The sequence below is a fragment of the Apostichopus japonicus genome, chromosome 22 (assembly GCF_037975245.1).
Source record: "Apostichopus japonicus isolate 1M-3 chromosome 22, ASM3797524v1, whole genome shotgun sequence".
NCBI classification, from domain to species: domain Eukaryota; kingdom Metazoa; phylum Echinodermata; class Holothuroidea; order Aspidochirotida; family Stichopodidae; genus Apostichopus; species Apostichopus japonicus.
In genome coordinates this window covers 17,862,178-17,876,398 of record NC_092582.1, presented here as the reverse complement: position 1 = coordinate 17,876,398, position 14,221 = coordinate 17,862,178, and the positions used below count along the sequence as shown (strand labels likewise).

The 14,221-nt window shown below is 40.1% G+C and overlaps 1 protein-coding gene across 2 annotated transcripts; it reads left to right on the top strand.

The window, feature by feature from the left end:
- Nucleotides 1-1,522: 1,522 nt before the first annotated feature.
- On the top strand, nt 1,523-12,625 carry LOC139963460 (uncharacterized). 2 transcript variants are annotated; one of them, XM_071964241.1, is made up of 3 exons: nt 1,523-1,645; nt 2,691-6,202; nt 7,205-12,625. In XM_071964241.1, exon 2 carries the CDS (start codon nt 2,703-2,705, stop codon nt 6,186-6,188), a length of 3,486 nt encoding a protein of 1,161 aa, XP_071820342.1. In that variant the 5' UTR covers nt 1,523-1,645; nt 2,691-2,702; the 3' UTR covers nt 6,189-6,202; nt 7,205-12,625. The 2 variants fall into 2 exon arrangements, with proteins under 2 accessions (XP_071820342.1, XP_071820341.1); XM_071964240.1 differs by having other exon boundaries at nt 1,529-1,670.
- The last annotated feature ends 1,596 nt before the right edge of the window (nt 12,626-14,221 follow it).

The window sequence follows — 14,221 nt, the reverse complement described above, 5'->3', positions numbered from 1 at the left end:
CATCACAAAAAACGAGCTAACTGCTAAGAATGTATCGCCTCTAATGATGCTGTCAGGCAGGCTTATTATCCCATTGACATTGTTTTTTAAAATACAGATTTAGTACACACATCTATTGCTTCAAAGTCCTCGGAATCAAAGGTTTGAAATCAACAGCAGGTCGTTGGTTAGGTGCGGCCCAGTCAATTGTTCACCCCTTATATCTGGCCCATTCAATCAAAAGGTTGCCCACCCCTGTCTTAGATATAGACTATATAGGTAGACTATATATAGACTTTATTAGTCCAACTTTGCTTCAGAATGCACCATTTGAGGCATATTCTTTAAAAAGGAAAAAGTCTTAAGGAACCCCAGACCTTCGTGAGAGTCAGCTTTTACGACCCCATTTACACACCCTCTGCCTTATAAATTCCTAGTTTCGCAACCATTTCTATAAGTTTTCATACCCCTACCTTCAACAGGGGGAAATTCATGGCAACACACATTTGAAACCCTGTGCACGCCACTGTTAAAAACATTTTCTCGTTTCACTTTCGTGTCATTTAGTGTTGTGGTAGGTGAGCATTGAAGGATAAGCAAAGGTTCGAAGCATAGATAATCCTGAATTGCTGATTTAAATGACTCTTTGAGTCTGACCGCTTCTCCCAGTAAGGTAAGACTTCAACCGACCAAAAAACGCTGATGCTGGATCGTCTAGTTGACATAAATTACATACTCGATCATGAAATACAATATCCTGATATCTTCCACGTGATCGTGTCGACACGATCGCAATATTAGTATTTCCGCAGCGATATTTGCTTAAATATAGTTACGGTTCTGTAAATCGAGGGATTCCGCAGATACTTTTCGAATTCAGGTTGTTCTTAAATGATATAAACTTTACAATGTGGATTACTATTTACATCGGCGAGACAATCTGTTTCATAAATATCACTTAGTCTTAAATTAATTGCTTTACTTAAATTAACCGTGTTTGGGACAATATAAGGTCAGAAGAGTAATGATCTTTGTTAGACAGATTCCAAGCATACGACATATCGGTTTTTTCAAAAAATACCTTTACTAAATTTAATTAACCAAGGAAAGGAATAAATAGTGTGATCGTGGAGAACCCCAAGGCACTTGCTCATCATATGCGACAATTTATACTGAAAATATAATTATTCTTGCCTCACTGATACTTATGAAGTTTTAGAATTTGTTGACAGAATTTTATGAAAAACTTCAACTTGGCTAAAATTATCGAAGCCCCAAATATATAACAAATAGAGTAGAACATGCAGAACCAGTTGATGAAACAGCTGAACTTGTTCATCCAAAAGTAGCTGTGGGTTACAAGATTTACTCAATAGATTGTAAAGGGCACGTTTAGCTTTGTTCACTTGGTTGTAAATCTATTGTTATAGTTAAAACTACAACCCATGCAGCAATAATCCTCAGCAATTTCCCTCTGCTGGGCCCCCAAGAAAGCTTGGTTTAAGCATAATTTTGCAGAGCGCCCTCAATTTTATTCGCGCCATGAAACGCCAAACACTATACAATCAACAGCAACAGCACTATACGACTTGCGTGATCCGGAGTAAGAATTTCGCTCAACTGCTACGCTTTCAAAATCCTTGGATGTAAAATCTCGAGATCCGAGGTAATCTCTATGAATGTGAATTCAGGTATGTTTGACCGTAATGTCTGATGCCTTAAATGTGATATTAAGGACAGAAAAACACTAGTAATTCTCCCCCTACGCAACAGGCCTAGGCCAAGGCCTATTTTACAGGGATATCTGACAACACTGTCGTGTCGTACTGTTTACAGCGCATGTATATACAATATGGCCGAGTTATGCGAAAGTTCCGGTATGAAGTCCAGCATTCTGTAACACAAGAGTGTCCTTTCTTATTACAATACACAAGACAAAACTAGACAATTTGGTAACGAATTCCTTAAGGGGTTTCTATTGTAAATGATTAATATTATGTTAACAGTCTTTCACTGTATTAACGTCGTAATTTGAGCAATCCTTGACCAAGTTAAAAGCAGGCCTAAGTTGATAGTATTATTACTTGCATTGTGTGTAGCATAGTATTGTGTACAGCTATGCAGTCTTAGCGTATATGTTACATTGTTATTATTATGCTTACCCTAATTCGGCGTGACAATAGAGATGCTGGTTTGATGACTTACATGTTTAGCTGACACATGCTCCATGCATCTTGGTAAGTCTGTATGTGTAGGTATTATAAATGAATAACGTGGGCTTATTTTTCCAACTCTGAAATTGTATAGCTATCTATGACACATTGACATTGCATGCAGAAGATATAAACGGTGAATGTATGACAGTGAAGACTGACAAGAATCATTTTGATATAGTCCACTCTTCATAGAACATATACATCTAAATTCCAGAGAACCCATCAACATGGAAACATAAGCTTTTTCAGCTGCAGAAGACTGTATCTACTGTAGTCAACAATAGGATTGATTTTTAAAGTTTTACCTACTTGCTCATGAGCAACTTTATGACAAATGTTCTTTTGCAATATATGCAAAGGGCTGTACAGTACAGTTTCAACTAACATTATGTTTACTTTTTCTGTTTTATATTTCTTTGCCACTTCCCATTAGCTAAAGAAATTTGAAAATTGAACACATAACTAAAACTAATCCCATCTTTGTTCTTTTTCCAGAATCTGTTCATCATGGTTAAAACTAGGACGACCAAAAAGCCAAATAAGCTCTTTGAAACAGACTATGTCGGCATTGAGATTCCAAAGAAAGTTGGAAAGAAAAAGAAACCAAGGAAGCCGACAAGGCAGTTAAGTCCCAGAAGAAAAAGCACCATCCCTTTGGCATCACCTGATCCAAGTCCCGAACGTAGCGTGTCCCCCCCGAGAAAGAGAACACGTCAAAAGATCAAGCAGGAGCCTCCTGAAACCAGTGGCAAGGGTCTGACCATAGTATTTGCGAGGAAGGGTCGTGATGTCAGTATCTCTGGTAAAAAGGGCAAAAGTAGGAAATCGTCCAAAAAGTCGAGGCGTATTGAGGAAGATCTGCGAAGTACGTCGGCTTCCTTCAAAAGGAAGGGTATGGACCGAGAGAGCAGACCCGATTCGCCAACCAGAGGAATCGACGAGATCGACCGTATCAAATTTGCAATAGAGGAAGTCAGGTCGGGCGAAGTTACCTCAGTTCAGAAGGCAGCCTTCAAGTGGCGCATCCACGCCGACAAACTGTACAGAAGGCTGAAGGGGACCGTCAGAATTGATGGCAGAAACGGTCCACCACCCGTCCTGTCCAGAGCAGAGGAAGATAAACTTACCACATGGATAAATACAATGTCAGAGAGAGGCTTCCCAGTTTCATCTGGAAGTCTACGAAACACGGTGCAAAACTTTTTGAAGCAGGATAAACGTGACAATCCCTTCACGGACGACAAGCCCTCGATGAGTTGGTATAAAGCCTTTGTCCGTAGAAACCCCAAGGTCAAGACCGTGTCGAGTATGATGATGACGAGAAGTCAAAAATACACCGAGTCAGTACTCAAAGGCTGGTATGGGGAGTTAGACACTTTTCTCAGATGTCTCGACATCATCGACAGACCAGAAAAGATTTGGCACTTTGTGGCCATCGATCTGTCCACCAGTAGCAGCCACTCTGCGTCCTCCAATGGCACCGTGGACATCGCTTCTGTGGTCCGAGATAAAGTTTGCACCTGTATTGTGAGTGGAAATGCGGCCGGCCACGTCATTCCGCCGTTCTTTGTGTTCAGGGGTCATTGTGTTCCGTCGACGTGGGATCCTCTGGTGGGTTCACCTCTCTCATCCGGCCAACTCTTCACTCAGATGGGCAGTGCGTCCAAGACGATGTACAGCGATTGGTTGGAGAATCATTTCCTACCCAACGTCGGTCCAGAGAGACCGGTGGCGCTTCTCCTGGATTGCCCGGAGGGGCACATAGACGTCGACGTCTTCGTAACCGCCCAGCAGAACGACGTGCACATGTTCAGAATACTCCCGTCGATTGCAGACATTGTCTGTCCGATTCCCGAGGACATGCTGAGAGTAGCGTGGGACCGGGAGGCCGCAATGTGGAACAAATCGCACCCGTTGGTCCCGGTCTCCGCCAAGAACGCCGCACGGATCGTGGGTAAAGCCTGGCCGCAGCTCGACCAGCCTGAGGTCATCATCAGGAATTTCAGGAAGGTCGGAATCTACCCAGTCAGCAAGGACGTGATCGAGGACCTCCTACTGGACAAACTCCGAAAGGAAAGGGAACTGGAGGAAGCCAACCGGATCGCTGCCCTCAGACCCGCCCAGTCGATCATCAGCCTGGAGTTGTTTGAGAGCCGACTGGAGAAGGACAGGAAGGAACAGTTTCACCGTCAGCTTTTGGCCAAAGAGAGTGGGGAGGAGACGGACGAATTCCGAGAGTGGAAGCAGCTGTACGAGGAGGTTTATGGGAAGATCATTCCCGTACAGGACGTCCCCGTGGCCGAGGAGGAGGTGACGGTCAGCTACGTAGAGCACGTGGTGGACCAGTCGGAGATCATCGAGACAGAGGTCACCCACGACGGGGAGATGGTGACGGTGGAGGTCAAGGATGAGTTTGATCCCTCGGAAGTAGTCTTCTCCGGTGACCTTTCGTCAGTCCCGAGAGACGTCATCAACGTGGCTCTCACTATGGCTACCGACATCGCTACTTACAGGACCGAGACTGCGAATCCGGTCGGCACCAGCATCCCCGTGACAGGGACAGAGAACACTGTGGTGGTGACGTCGTCTGAGCTCCCGACTGCGGGAGGACTGGACACGCTTACGACAGCTCAGGTACATGACGGGGGAGAGGTGGCGACCACGGTGGAGATTGTCTCTGCTTCAGAAGTCGGCCAGAGTCGGCAATATCCTGTGGCCTGCAACAGCTTCCCCTCGACCTTTGACACTACTGTAACGTCGACCTCTGCTCCGGGTTTCAACCAGAAGACGACGATAGTGAACGTTGTCCCAGTATCGAAGAACACCAGGCAACCCACAGTCGTCAACGTGATACGTGTCACGCCGGGGGAGAAGCGGGACGTATCGCAGTCTAACATCGCAGTACATCAGACCCCGGTCTCTCTCAGCAAGTCGACACCTGCCTCCGGGGTGCTCGAGCAGTTGACCATGGCCGGCGCCGAGAAACACACGAGTAACGATGGCAGGGAAGAGATATTGCCTCTGATTCACATCTCTGACACAGGTGAGGTCTCCGTCGTACCTGCCAAGGACGCCAAGGAAGAAATAGTGGAGGTGACCGATGTGGTGGAGGTGGACGGTCCGGTTTATCACGACATCTCAGCCGAGCAGGTAATGCAACAGATCCAAGTCACGGAGGTAAGCCAGGGAGACAACAAGCCGCCGATAGAAGATGTAACTGTAACAACAGGGACCGTGGAGCAAGCACAGGGCCACCAGGACGGTCAACAGCAAGAACATGCACCCGCCGAAGCTGCAAGCGAAAAGGAGGCGAACAACAGCACATCAGAGGCGACAGTCCCTGGGGATGAACCGGAACACTTCACTTACAAAGTAACTCTCACCTCTGAGGATGGAAGCCAGGCTAAGGATGTAAGTCCCGAGAACATTCAGGTAACCACGATACCTCAGGCTCTAAGTTCTGAAATTGACGTTGCCTCCAACCAAGACTTGTCAACACCAGAAGCCATCTCTGTTTCTGAGGTAGACCAAATGCCAATTGAAATGGGTGAGTCCACAGTGGTGGAAGTCATTGAAGGAGCTGTCGTTATTGACGACCCCAAACAAGGTACCATCATCGCCGAATCCAGTGAAAGCGCTGGATTCGATGGACCCGGAAACGTTCCACTCATGCAGGGTGACGTCGTAGTGGAGGAGATTAACGAGAGCACTGCAGGTTCCATCCCTGACCCTCCTGCAGACATTGTTATAGAAGGGGATAGTGTAACCCAAGCAGAAAATCAACCCAAGGACCCTCCTGCAGACATTGTTAAAGAAGGGGATAGTGTAACCCAAGCAGAAAATCAACCCAAGCCAGATGAAGCCATGACCATGGAAGTATCACAGGAAACAGTAGTGGGTCAAGACGAAATAGGAGAAATATTAGCTCCATCAGAGGAAGAAACCAACATAACAGAGTCCAATGTTTCACAAAATGCATCCAGTGAAACATAAGCCAGTGATTTATGGTGAGTAAATTGTTTTTATTCTTAACTGCTTCTCTTAGATTCGACACAATTTATGAAAGCTAACATGTCACAAGAGGACCTGGAGGTACTGTAGCCCCAATGGTTGTGGTTTAAAATTGGAGTTTGGCAGATGAAATCAGATGTAACTCACATTGGTTTTTCAATTTGTTTAGCAAACTTTGAGTGATAGAAGTATTACTGCATTGTAATGGTGATTGGTTATGCCCTTATTAGCTATAAAACTTGAAAAAAATTACAATTTTACTTTTCAGAATTTTACAAAACCAGTAGCATCACACAATCTCTTTTATATGGAATTGATGGCATGTAAGTCATCCTTGAATCAAGACTTTAATTTCACAACTTAGTAAACATTTTTGTTCATTCAGGGTATCTTTCCAAAAGTGGCTAAATGTTTTGAATGTTCTTATCTATGTGGTGATAAGTCTGGCATGTCTCTATGGGCTGCTCTGTGGTTTTGGTGGCTTTGTGTTGCTCTTTTCACCAAAAAGCACTCAGTCATGTCTTCTGTGATTCAGTAAACATCCTTGTTCGACAGCTTAAATCAGGTTTCGGAATTTGCCGACGGCACCGTTGACAATTACTGAATCAGCATCTCAGAAATAGTCCCCCCAAAAAAGAAAATCCAGAGATATTTGTGCCAGAGCACAGCTATTAAGCAGCTGCCAGATACATAAAATTCTAGACAAACGGATTTACAAAGTTTTTCATGGATGGTTCCTGTTTTCTATTATTTGTATAGGTTTTTTCTCAAAAATGCCTTGTATTCAACGAAAAACCAACACAAGTTTTAGCATCAAAGTGTTGCTGTGCCCCTCTCGTATTTCAAGACCCGGGCTTCAATTGAAAGTCAACTTTGTTTAAAGGAATATAAGAAGCAATTTTTCAAGTCAGTGTAATGAGTTACAATATCCGTTTAATTTATGCAACGATCATGTTTCCTAATGAAGATATGTTTTTTTTTTTTTTTTGCTTTTACAGGCAGAAATTGGTTTTGGGAACAAGAGAAATTGAAGACAGATGGCCATTCCATCAACAGGTGAAGACTGAATGGAAGTTATATCGCGGATCGTGAGTGAGAATTTTCGGGAAGAATGGAATATCTGTTTGGTATGGGCTGGAACATCTTGTACAAAGATGATAGGATAGTAGAAGTCAACAGGTGCATTTGTTGATTATGTTCCAATTATCAATATAGCATTAGTCTGGTAATAGTAATAATATGAAGATTATTTTGATTCGGTTGGAGAGATTATTGTTACTTCTGTCATGGAATTGGTCTCAGTAATGTACCGCGTACCAGTACAACTTCAAGATCTGTCTGAAGATATATTCGCCATTTGCAACGCCATGTTTTTTTTTTTGATATTATAATATCAGAGTAATTTCTGGATTATCTACAAAAATGAATTACTAATCAAAATTTCAGAAAATCAATAATTCTCAAAAAAATTATGATTTTTTTTTTTACATCAAGTTATTAATAATTTGAAATAAATAGAGGAATTGATAATGCAGGGCTCTCTAAGTTACAATATCTTATATTAATACCTGTTGAAATAGTTCATTTATGAGTTATCCATCATTTTGCAAGAGAAATATTACATTGATTAAATTAAATTCATCAATCTATTTGGGTTTTTTGGAAATATTTTAAACTATTCAAATTTCATTCCTCCAATGCCCGTACACTGATTTACTCTCTCTCTCTTGTTAAATTTAAAGAAAGTTCCCAATCTAACATTTCGATTCACATCAATAATACTACTTAATGTGTGACTGTAAGCTTGCACAAACATATGATCATAATCCAGTAAACCATTAAAATGCCACTTCTAGCAGGCCAGGTTTGTTTCTATATTTCATACTTCATTCATGGTTTGAGGAGTGTGAGATGAGGGGATTACAAATCACAGTGTCTTGACTATCAAAAAGATCGTTCGGTCAGCCCCCCGGAAGACATGAAAAGCTCAATATATATGGCCCCATACTACATGTCTCGTTACCATGTATTACAAATTTGTCAAGGACAAGTGGCATTGGATTTCAACCATTGTTGATCCCTTGCCCCTCTCTCCCCCCCCCCCTCCCCTCCCTCCTCTCATTTCATCCACTGAATGACAGACTAAAGCACAAAATTGCTAGTGTAAAGCATGTAAATATTATAACATGTATCATGTATGGTGCAACCTAAAATACTTTTCAAAAGTTGCACAATATGGTACCATTTTGCATCTAAACCTGCTCCGTTTTACCAAAATTTCTCAGAGGAGTGATGAGAAACACCTCCATGGGTGACATAACATTTAAGCCACTCACTCCAAAATGGTGGTTGCGCCACCAGGTGCATGGAGGTGTTACAGATGGAGATTGAGAAACATCGCCCTCTCTCTCTCCGGATGTAATATCCTCCCATGACATACTTGAGATTCAGTTAAATGCTTTTCATCTTCCAAGTCATGTGATTTACAGGCCGCTTTATCAGGTACGATTACTTTGCATAAACAATGCTCTGAAGTGATGTGCTTTGTCAACAACATTAATGAAAAACTTGGCTTTTTAGATGAAAAGAACAACTGGAAAGTCAAGTCTATGTAATGATCACATCTCACAGCATTTAAGAATCTCTGTTTCATCATTAGCAAGTACTATGGAAAATAAGTCTATAATAAGTTTCTACAAATCTACATATTTTTGAACGATTGTTGTCATCTGGAACTGGAGGCTGTTATGATGTATGGCCAAAGCAGACATTCCAAATATAAAATGTTTTGTAGATGTAAATTGATTGGGGGAAAAAAAATGCTTGTAAGTTGCTATGTTTATTTGTATATGGAGCTAACACCAGTTTACGATTTCACAAGTGTACAAGTAGGAATTGGCCATGTAAGCCCTCACAGTGACATTAACATTTTTACATACCGTGATGAATTTCAATGCCAAAAATTTGAGAAATATTGAATTTCATGTTTTTTAGCAGAGGTTCTTGCATCATACCATTGCAATTTGTAATTATATACTTTAGGTAATGTAACTATGTGTTGGAAATACGAAGAAACACCTCATTCATTTAGCAGCCACAATCTATGTTAGACAGCACTTTACTGCTTTATCGGTGGATATGAGTAATCACACCGGTTAATTGATGCATTTTTTAATTGACAATCATTTATGTTATGGCGTTGTTATTAGATAATTGCTCTTTTAATGAATTGCATTTATTAATAACATTTACTTTGTGTTGGTAATATGCTTACAACTTTCACTCACATAGTACTATAGTCTATCTTAAATCAGCACTTTCCCTGCTACATCTCAATGGATGTTGTAACCACACCAGTTAATTTGTGTTTTATGTTATGGCTTGCTAATTTGCATAATTACAACTGGAGTTGTTACATTAATTAATTTTAATGTGTTGGTAAATATGTCAAACAAACCCCATTCTCACAACACTCAGATCCAGCTGCACATTGGCCAATCAAAAACTGATAAAAAAACTTACCTCGACTGTTTTTACGAGTTTTCAAAAGTCATAAAATGAGTTCAAGACCCATAGTTGTATAACTGAACCTAGGTACACTGCAAGGCTGATAAAGCACACAATTAAGTACCGATAGGGTATATGCAAAATAATGTCTTAGTGATCGGTGACGTTCGATGAAACTGGACAGCTACAGTCATGAGCTGACGCAAGCTACAAGACCGTCGCTGCTTGCCAGTTAGGAAAACATTACTTGTCAAGATTTCACCACTGAAGCCTTTAATGACTTTATACTGGCTAAATGTGGGAATCCTGAACACAAATATCTTTTTTTTCACGATACCAAGTTCTAGTTGAGTCAGGTCATGTTCAATTGTACATTGTGCAGCCATCTTTAGTCCACACTCTCCTGATTCATCCTTGGATGGTTGTAATTTCACTGTGCAACTGTTAATTGTTCTGTATCGTAATTTATGTTATCGTTTTGCTAAATAAATTAGCAAAAATTGGTAGATGAAATGTAAGAAATGTGTTTTTTTTTTCATGAACTGATTTAGCATAGATTAAAAAAAAATATTTTGCAAAAATTATCACAGTGTATCTATCATATAGCTTACCTAAGTAGCAGTTAACTACAAATTGTAAATAATGGTATATTAAGAAGAGGAAAGAATGTCAGTGACCATATTCTATGGATAAGAATCTGCTAATGCAGGTTTTGCCTTTCTACATAAACTAAGGTATTCCTTCTTGTACAGAATTCCAAATTGAAATGAATGATAAAAGCCAAGCACAGTTAACTATCAAAAGCATTCGTAGAAGGCTAATAACTTAAGGGTGAATATGCGGCCAGATTTCTAAAGAATTTCTGCCCTTTGATGGTTGTCCATCTTCGTGTACAGATCAAAGACTAAAGTGGAATTCAATCATTCCGTTGATCAGTCTATCAATCGAGTCAATAACTTGTACCTATGTTGAAATTTGCCAATTCCCTGTAATAGCAACATAATTTCAAATTTATTTTAAGAATGCATTTTCTAATCTACCTGTGCCTTGTGTGTAAAGAAAGTCAAACCGATTTAGTATAATTATAAGCCTTAAAAATGGTTATTGAAGGAAAGATACCAAGGTGAGAAGTGAGACATTTTTTCCTCACTGAGGCAATATTTATTTGTTTTCTCTAATCTGAACTTGCATGAAGGTCAAGGTGATGTGGAGAGTCAGCACCTTTAAGACCAGTGCTGATGACCTAAGAATTGTCAGTGGGTTTCCACCAAGATTAAACGCTGATGTAGAAATTGGGTCCATTATCAGCAAATTACCATCGTTGTAGCGATTCAAGACGTGATTCAAGAAGTTGGAAAAGTGAAATGACTTAAACAAGTTCACAAGTCTTTTTGTTTCCTCTCATGTTCATGATTTATGGAGGCTTATGTTTTGCTCCATAGAGAATCATACAGTGCCTCAAGTCAACCACGTGACTTGAGTCAGTAAAAGTTTGAATATTGACCAGTACAGATATATTGGTTAAAGAACGAGACGCTCCAGCAGGTCAAAAGACTGCGCTGTAATATCGGTCCTAATGTCTGTACTGCTTAATGATCTCTGAATAAGAATTACATCGCGAAAAATCACGTCAAGGTGCTCACAAGCTGCAAGCCTGACGAATTTGTGCTTGTCATGTTTGGTGGAACCAGGATAGGACCGATGTGACGGTGCCCTCTATTAATTTTTCGGGCGTGGCTGGAGCGCCCCGGTTGTCTCTTTATCACGATATGTGTAGCGTTAGATTCTATTTTCCCATTCATTTACTTTGAGGAAGTTTTTTTTTGTTTTTTTTGTTTTGTTCGATAACTTGAAATGAAAATGCAAAAGTTTTCAATTTTATTTGATATTAAATTAAGAAAGGTTTAAATAATATTCCTTTATCTTCTGTCTATTTTATAAATTTGTTTACATTAGTTGTTTGTTTAAGAAACATGATCTGGTCGTTGTTATAAGTTGTGTGTAAATAGAACCATTATATTTGGGGAGGTGTATGATATACGAACCGTAGCAAATCGCTGTATACTGAGCTAAGTGAGATGAAGGGGCAGGGGTGGGGAGGGGGAATATTAATAGACCTACACTTCTGTATCATATAACATATTTAGGGGACAGAAAGGAGGTCCTAGGGTGGGAAGGGTGGCCTTGGGAGGGGGTGAGAGGACTTTGCAACAAAGGTTGAGGTTTAAGCTAACTTACATAGTTTCTTGTAAAAAAACCATCATATTGAATATCTGGAAATTCATAACTACATTAGCTATTCTGTTTGTATTTATATATATATTTTTTATCATCTTCTACTCTATTTCTGTTTAATTTAAAGTTTCCTGTTTGGGTTTACAAGAATGTCATTATAAGTCTTGTTTTGCCATATGTTATCTTCAGTTGTAATCATTTTTTGTAACGAAAAAAAAGTACTTTTTTGCGTCAAGGAAGAAATCCAGATAGATTCTGCTGGTGTCATTATTTATCTTTATATAACAGTGTATGCGGTATTGAATTTGAAAATGAATCTGTTTAAATTTGTTTGCACCTGTCAAAATATTTGTAAGAAATAAAAAGTATCACGTAGCACTTTCATTGCAAAAAGAGGGGGGAAAAAGGGTTTTGTTTAAGTAGGCCTTCATTGTATGCAGTAATCTTATTACCAAAAAATGAAAAAATTACAGTGAAGAAAATGATGGTGGAGAAACTCCCCCCACCTCCCCCCCTCCCCCTCCCCCCCCCAAACAGAGAAACACACCTCATACTTAATTTTCCTTGTTTGTATTAAAAAATTGACTTTGTTTGCAAGTTACTTGACATATAAACTCCCCATGTAAAAGGAGTTGTATGTAAGGAAAAACATTTCAATAAAGGGAGTTGAAAATTTATCTAACTGTCTTGTACACCTTTATTTAAGTCATAATCTTTGATTTTTTGAATCTATGTCAAGGGGCATCATATTTCCTTTAAAGCTTGTCAGTATTGGCCCCCGAAAGTTTAGCATGTTGAGAATCACTACAATTAAGTTTTCAAAAGTACTCAGTTCCTAGAAGCTCTGATGCTTTGAATAATATCCAGACACAGAGCAGGGTTCAATTAGACAATTACACATGTCTCAATGATGGAGATAATTGATTGCCTGTTGAAATAATCCGAGCATTAGTGACCTTTATCTGAATTTCTAATCATAATTGGGGGACAATACTGACTACCTTAAAATATATTAGGAAGATTCAAATTCATTCTTTCTTTATCCCTTGCTCCCCATGTGCCCCCCACTAATTGACCCCAGGCTCCAAATCAATAGCTTCCCTTCAACCCGATTCTCCCCCCCCCCCCCCTTCCTCTCATCAGGCCAGTTTTTGTGAAAGTATACTAGGCTGTTTGTGTGCATGTCTTGGCATGAAAAAATTAAACATGAAAAATACATTTTGGATTCATTTCATACTTGGTATGTGACTCCATCTTACTGCAAGGCTTTTTTTGGCCTTCATGGAGGCTAAAGGTCTCCAGAGTTCAATACCTGAAAACTTTATGTAAAGCTCTGATCGACGTCAATAACTAGTTCGTGGGTTCGCACTGGCGACTAACAGAATACATAGTTCATAATGTCAACAGGGCAAAGTTCGAAAACCAGCTGTGGTCGGTAATATTTCTTCAAGAAAATATGTGAAGACAAGGATTGCTACAAAATTATGGATGGCATGCCTATAAATATTCCAAACATTCAAATCCTTTACAACAGCTTAGACGAAAAATGCTAAACCTATTTGGCTCCAGATTTTAACACACTAAAATTGCTAAAAGTTTTCAAAAGTAGCCTACTTTCCAAGAAGCTTGGATCCTCCTCCCCTCCCCCCCCCCCCCCCCGACATAGACAAGGGCTGAATTAGACATTTAAATGTCACAGTAAAGGCAAAATAATTTGGTTTTATTTCTCCTCAGAGCAAACACTAACGATTAACGTACAGCCTATTAAACGTTCAGAGAAACATACGTAAGGCATATTTAATTACTTATTTAATTAACTGTTCATGAAAAGTCACCAAATGATCAAGTGAAGATCATTTAAAAAAACCTGTCAAGACGTACACACTACGACAAGAACCGTCGTGTGCACATTATTTATACGTATAATCTGATATAGCCCCCTCTTTTATGTGGCTCTGCGCCAGACTCGTATGTACGCTGTGCTTTCATGCCCGCAAACTGTTGTTGCGAAATCAAGGAAATACACTTGTAATACTAGTAAGCCCATCCAAGAAAACGAACGAATGGATATTTCATTGACAAGGAAAGAGCTTTCCTGGAAAGAGTGTTGCACCCGTGGGCTATGGCATGATTCTATCAAACTTCGAGAAAACCAATGCTTTGAAAAATGCAGAACACAGACGTCTAACGGACTCTAAAAACCCATCGTATTTCATACGAATTAAGAAGTGGAGGGGTGGAGCTATGTCATTGGTGAACATTATTTCCAGCTT

Excerpts from the sequence above, each read along its gene's own strand:
- LOC139963460 (XM_071964241.1), top strand. The coding sequence starts at position 2,703 with ATGGTTAAAACTAGGACGACCAAAAAGCCAAATAAGCTCTTTGAAACA.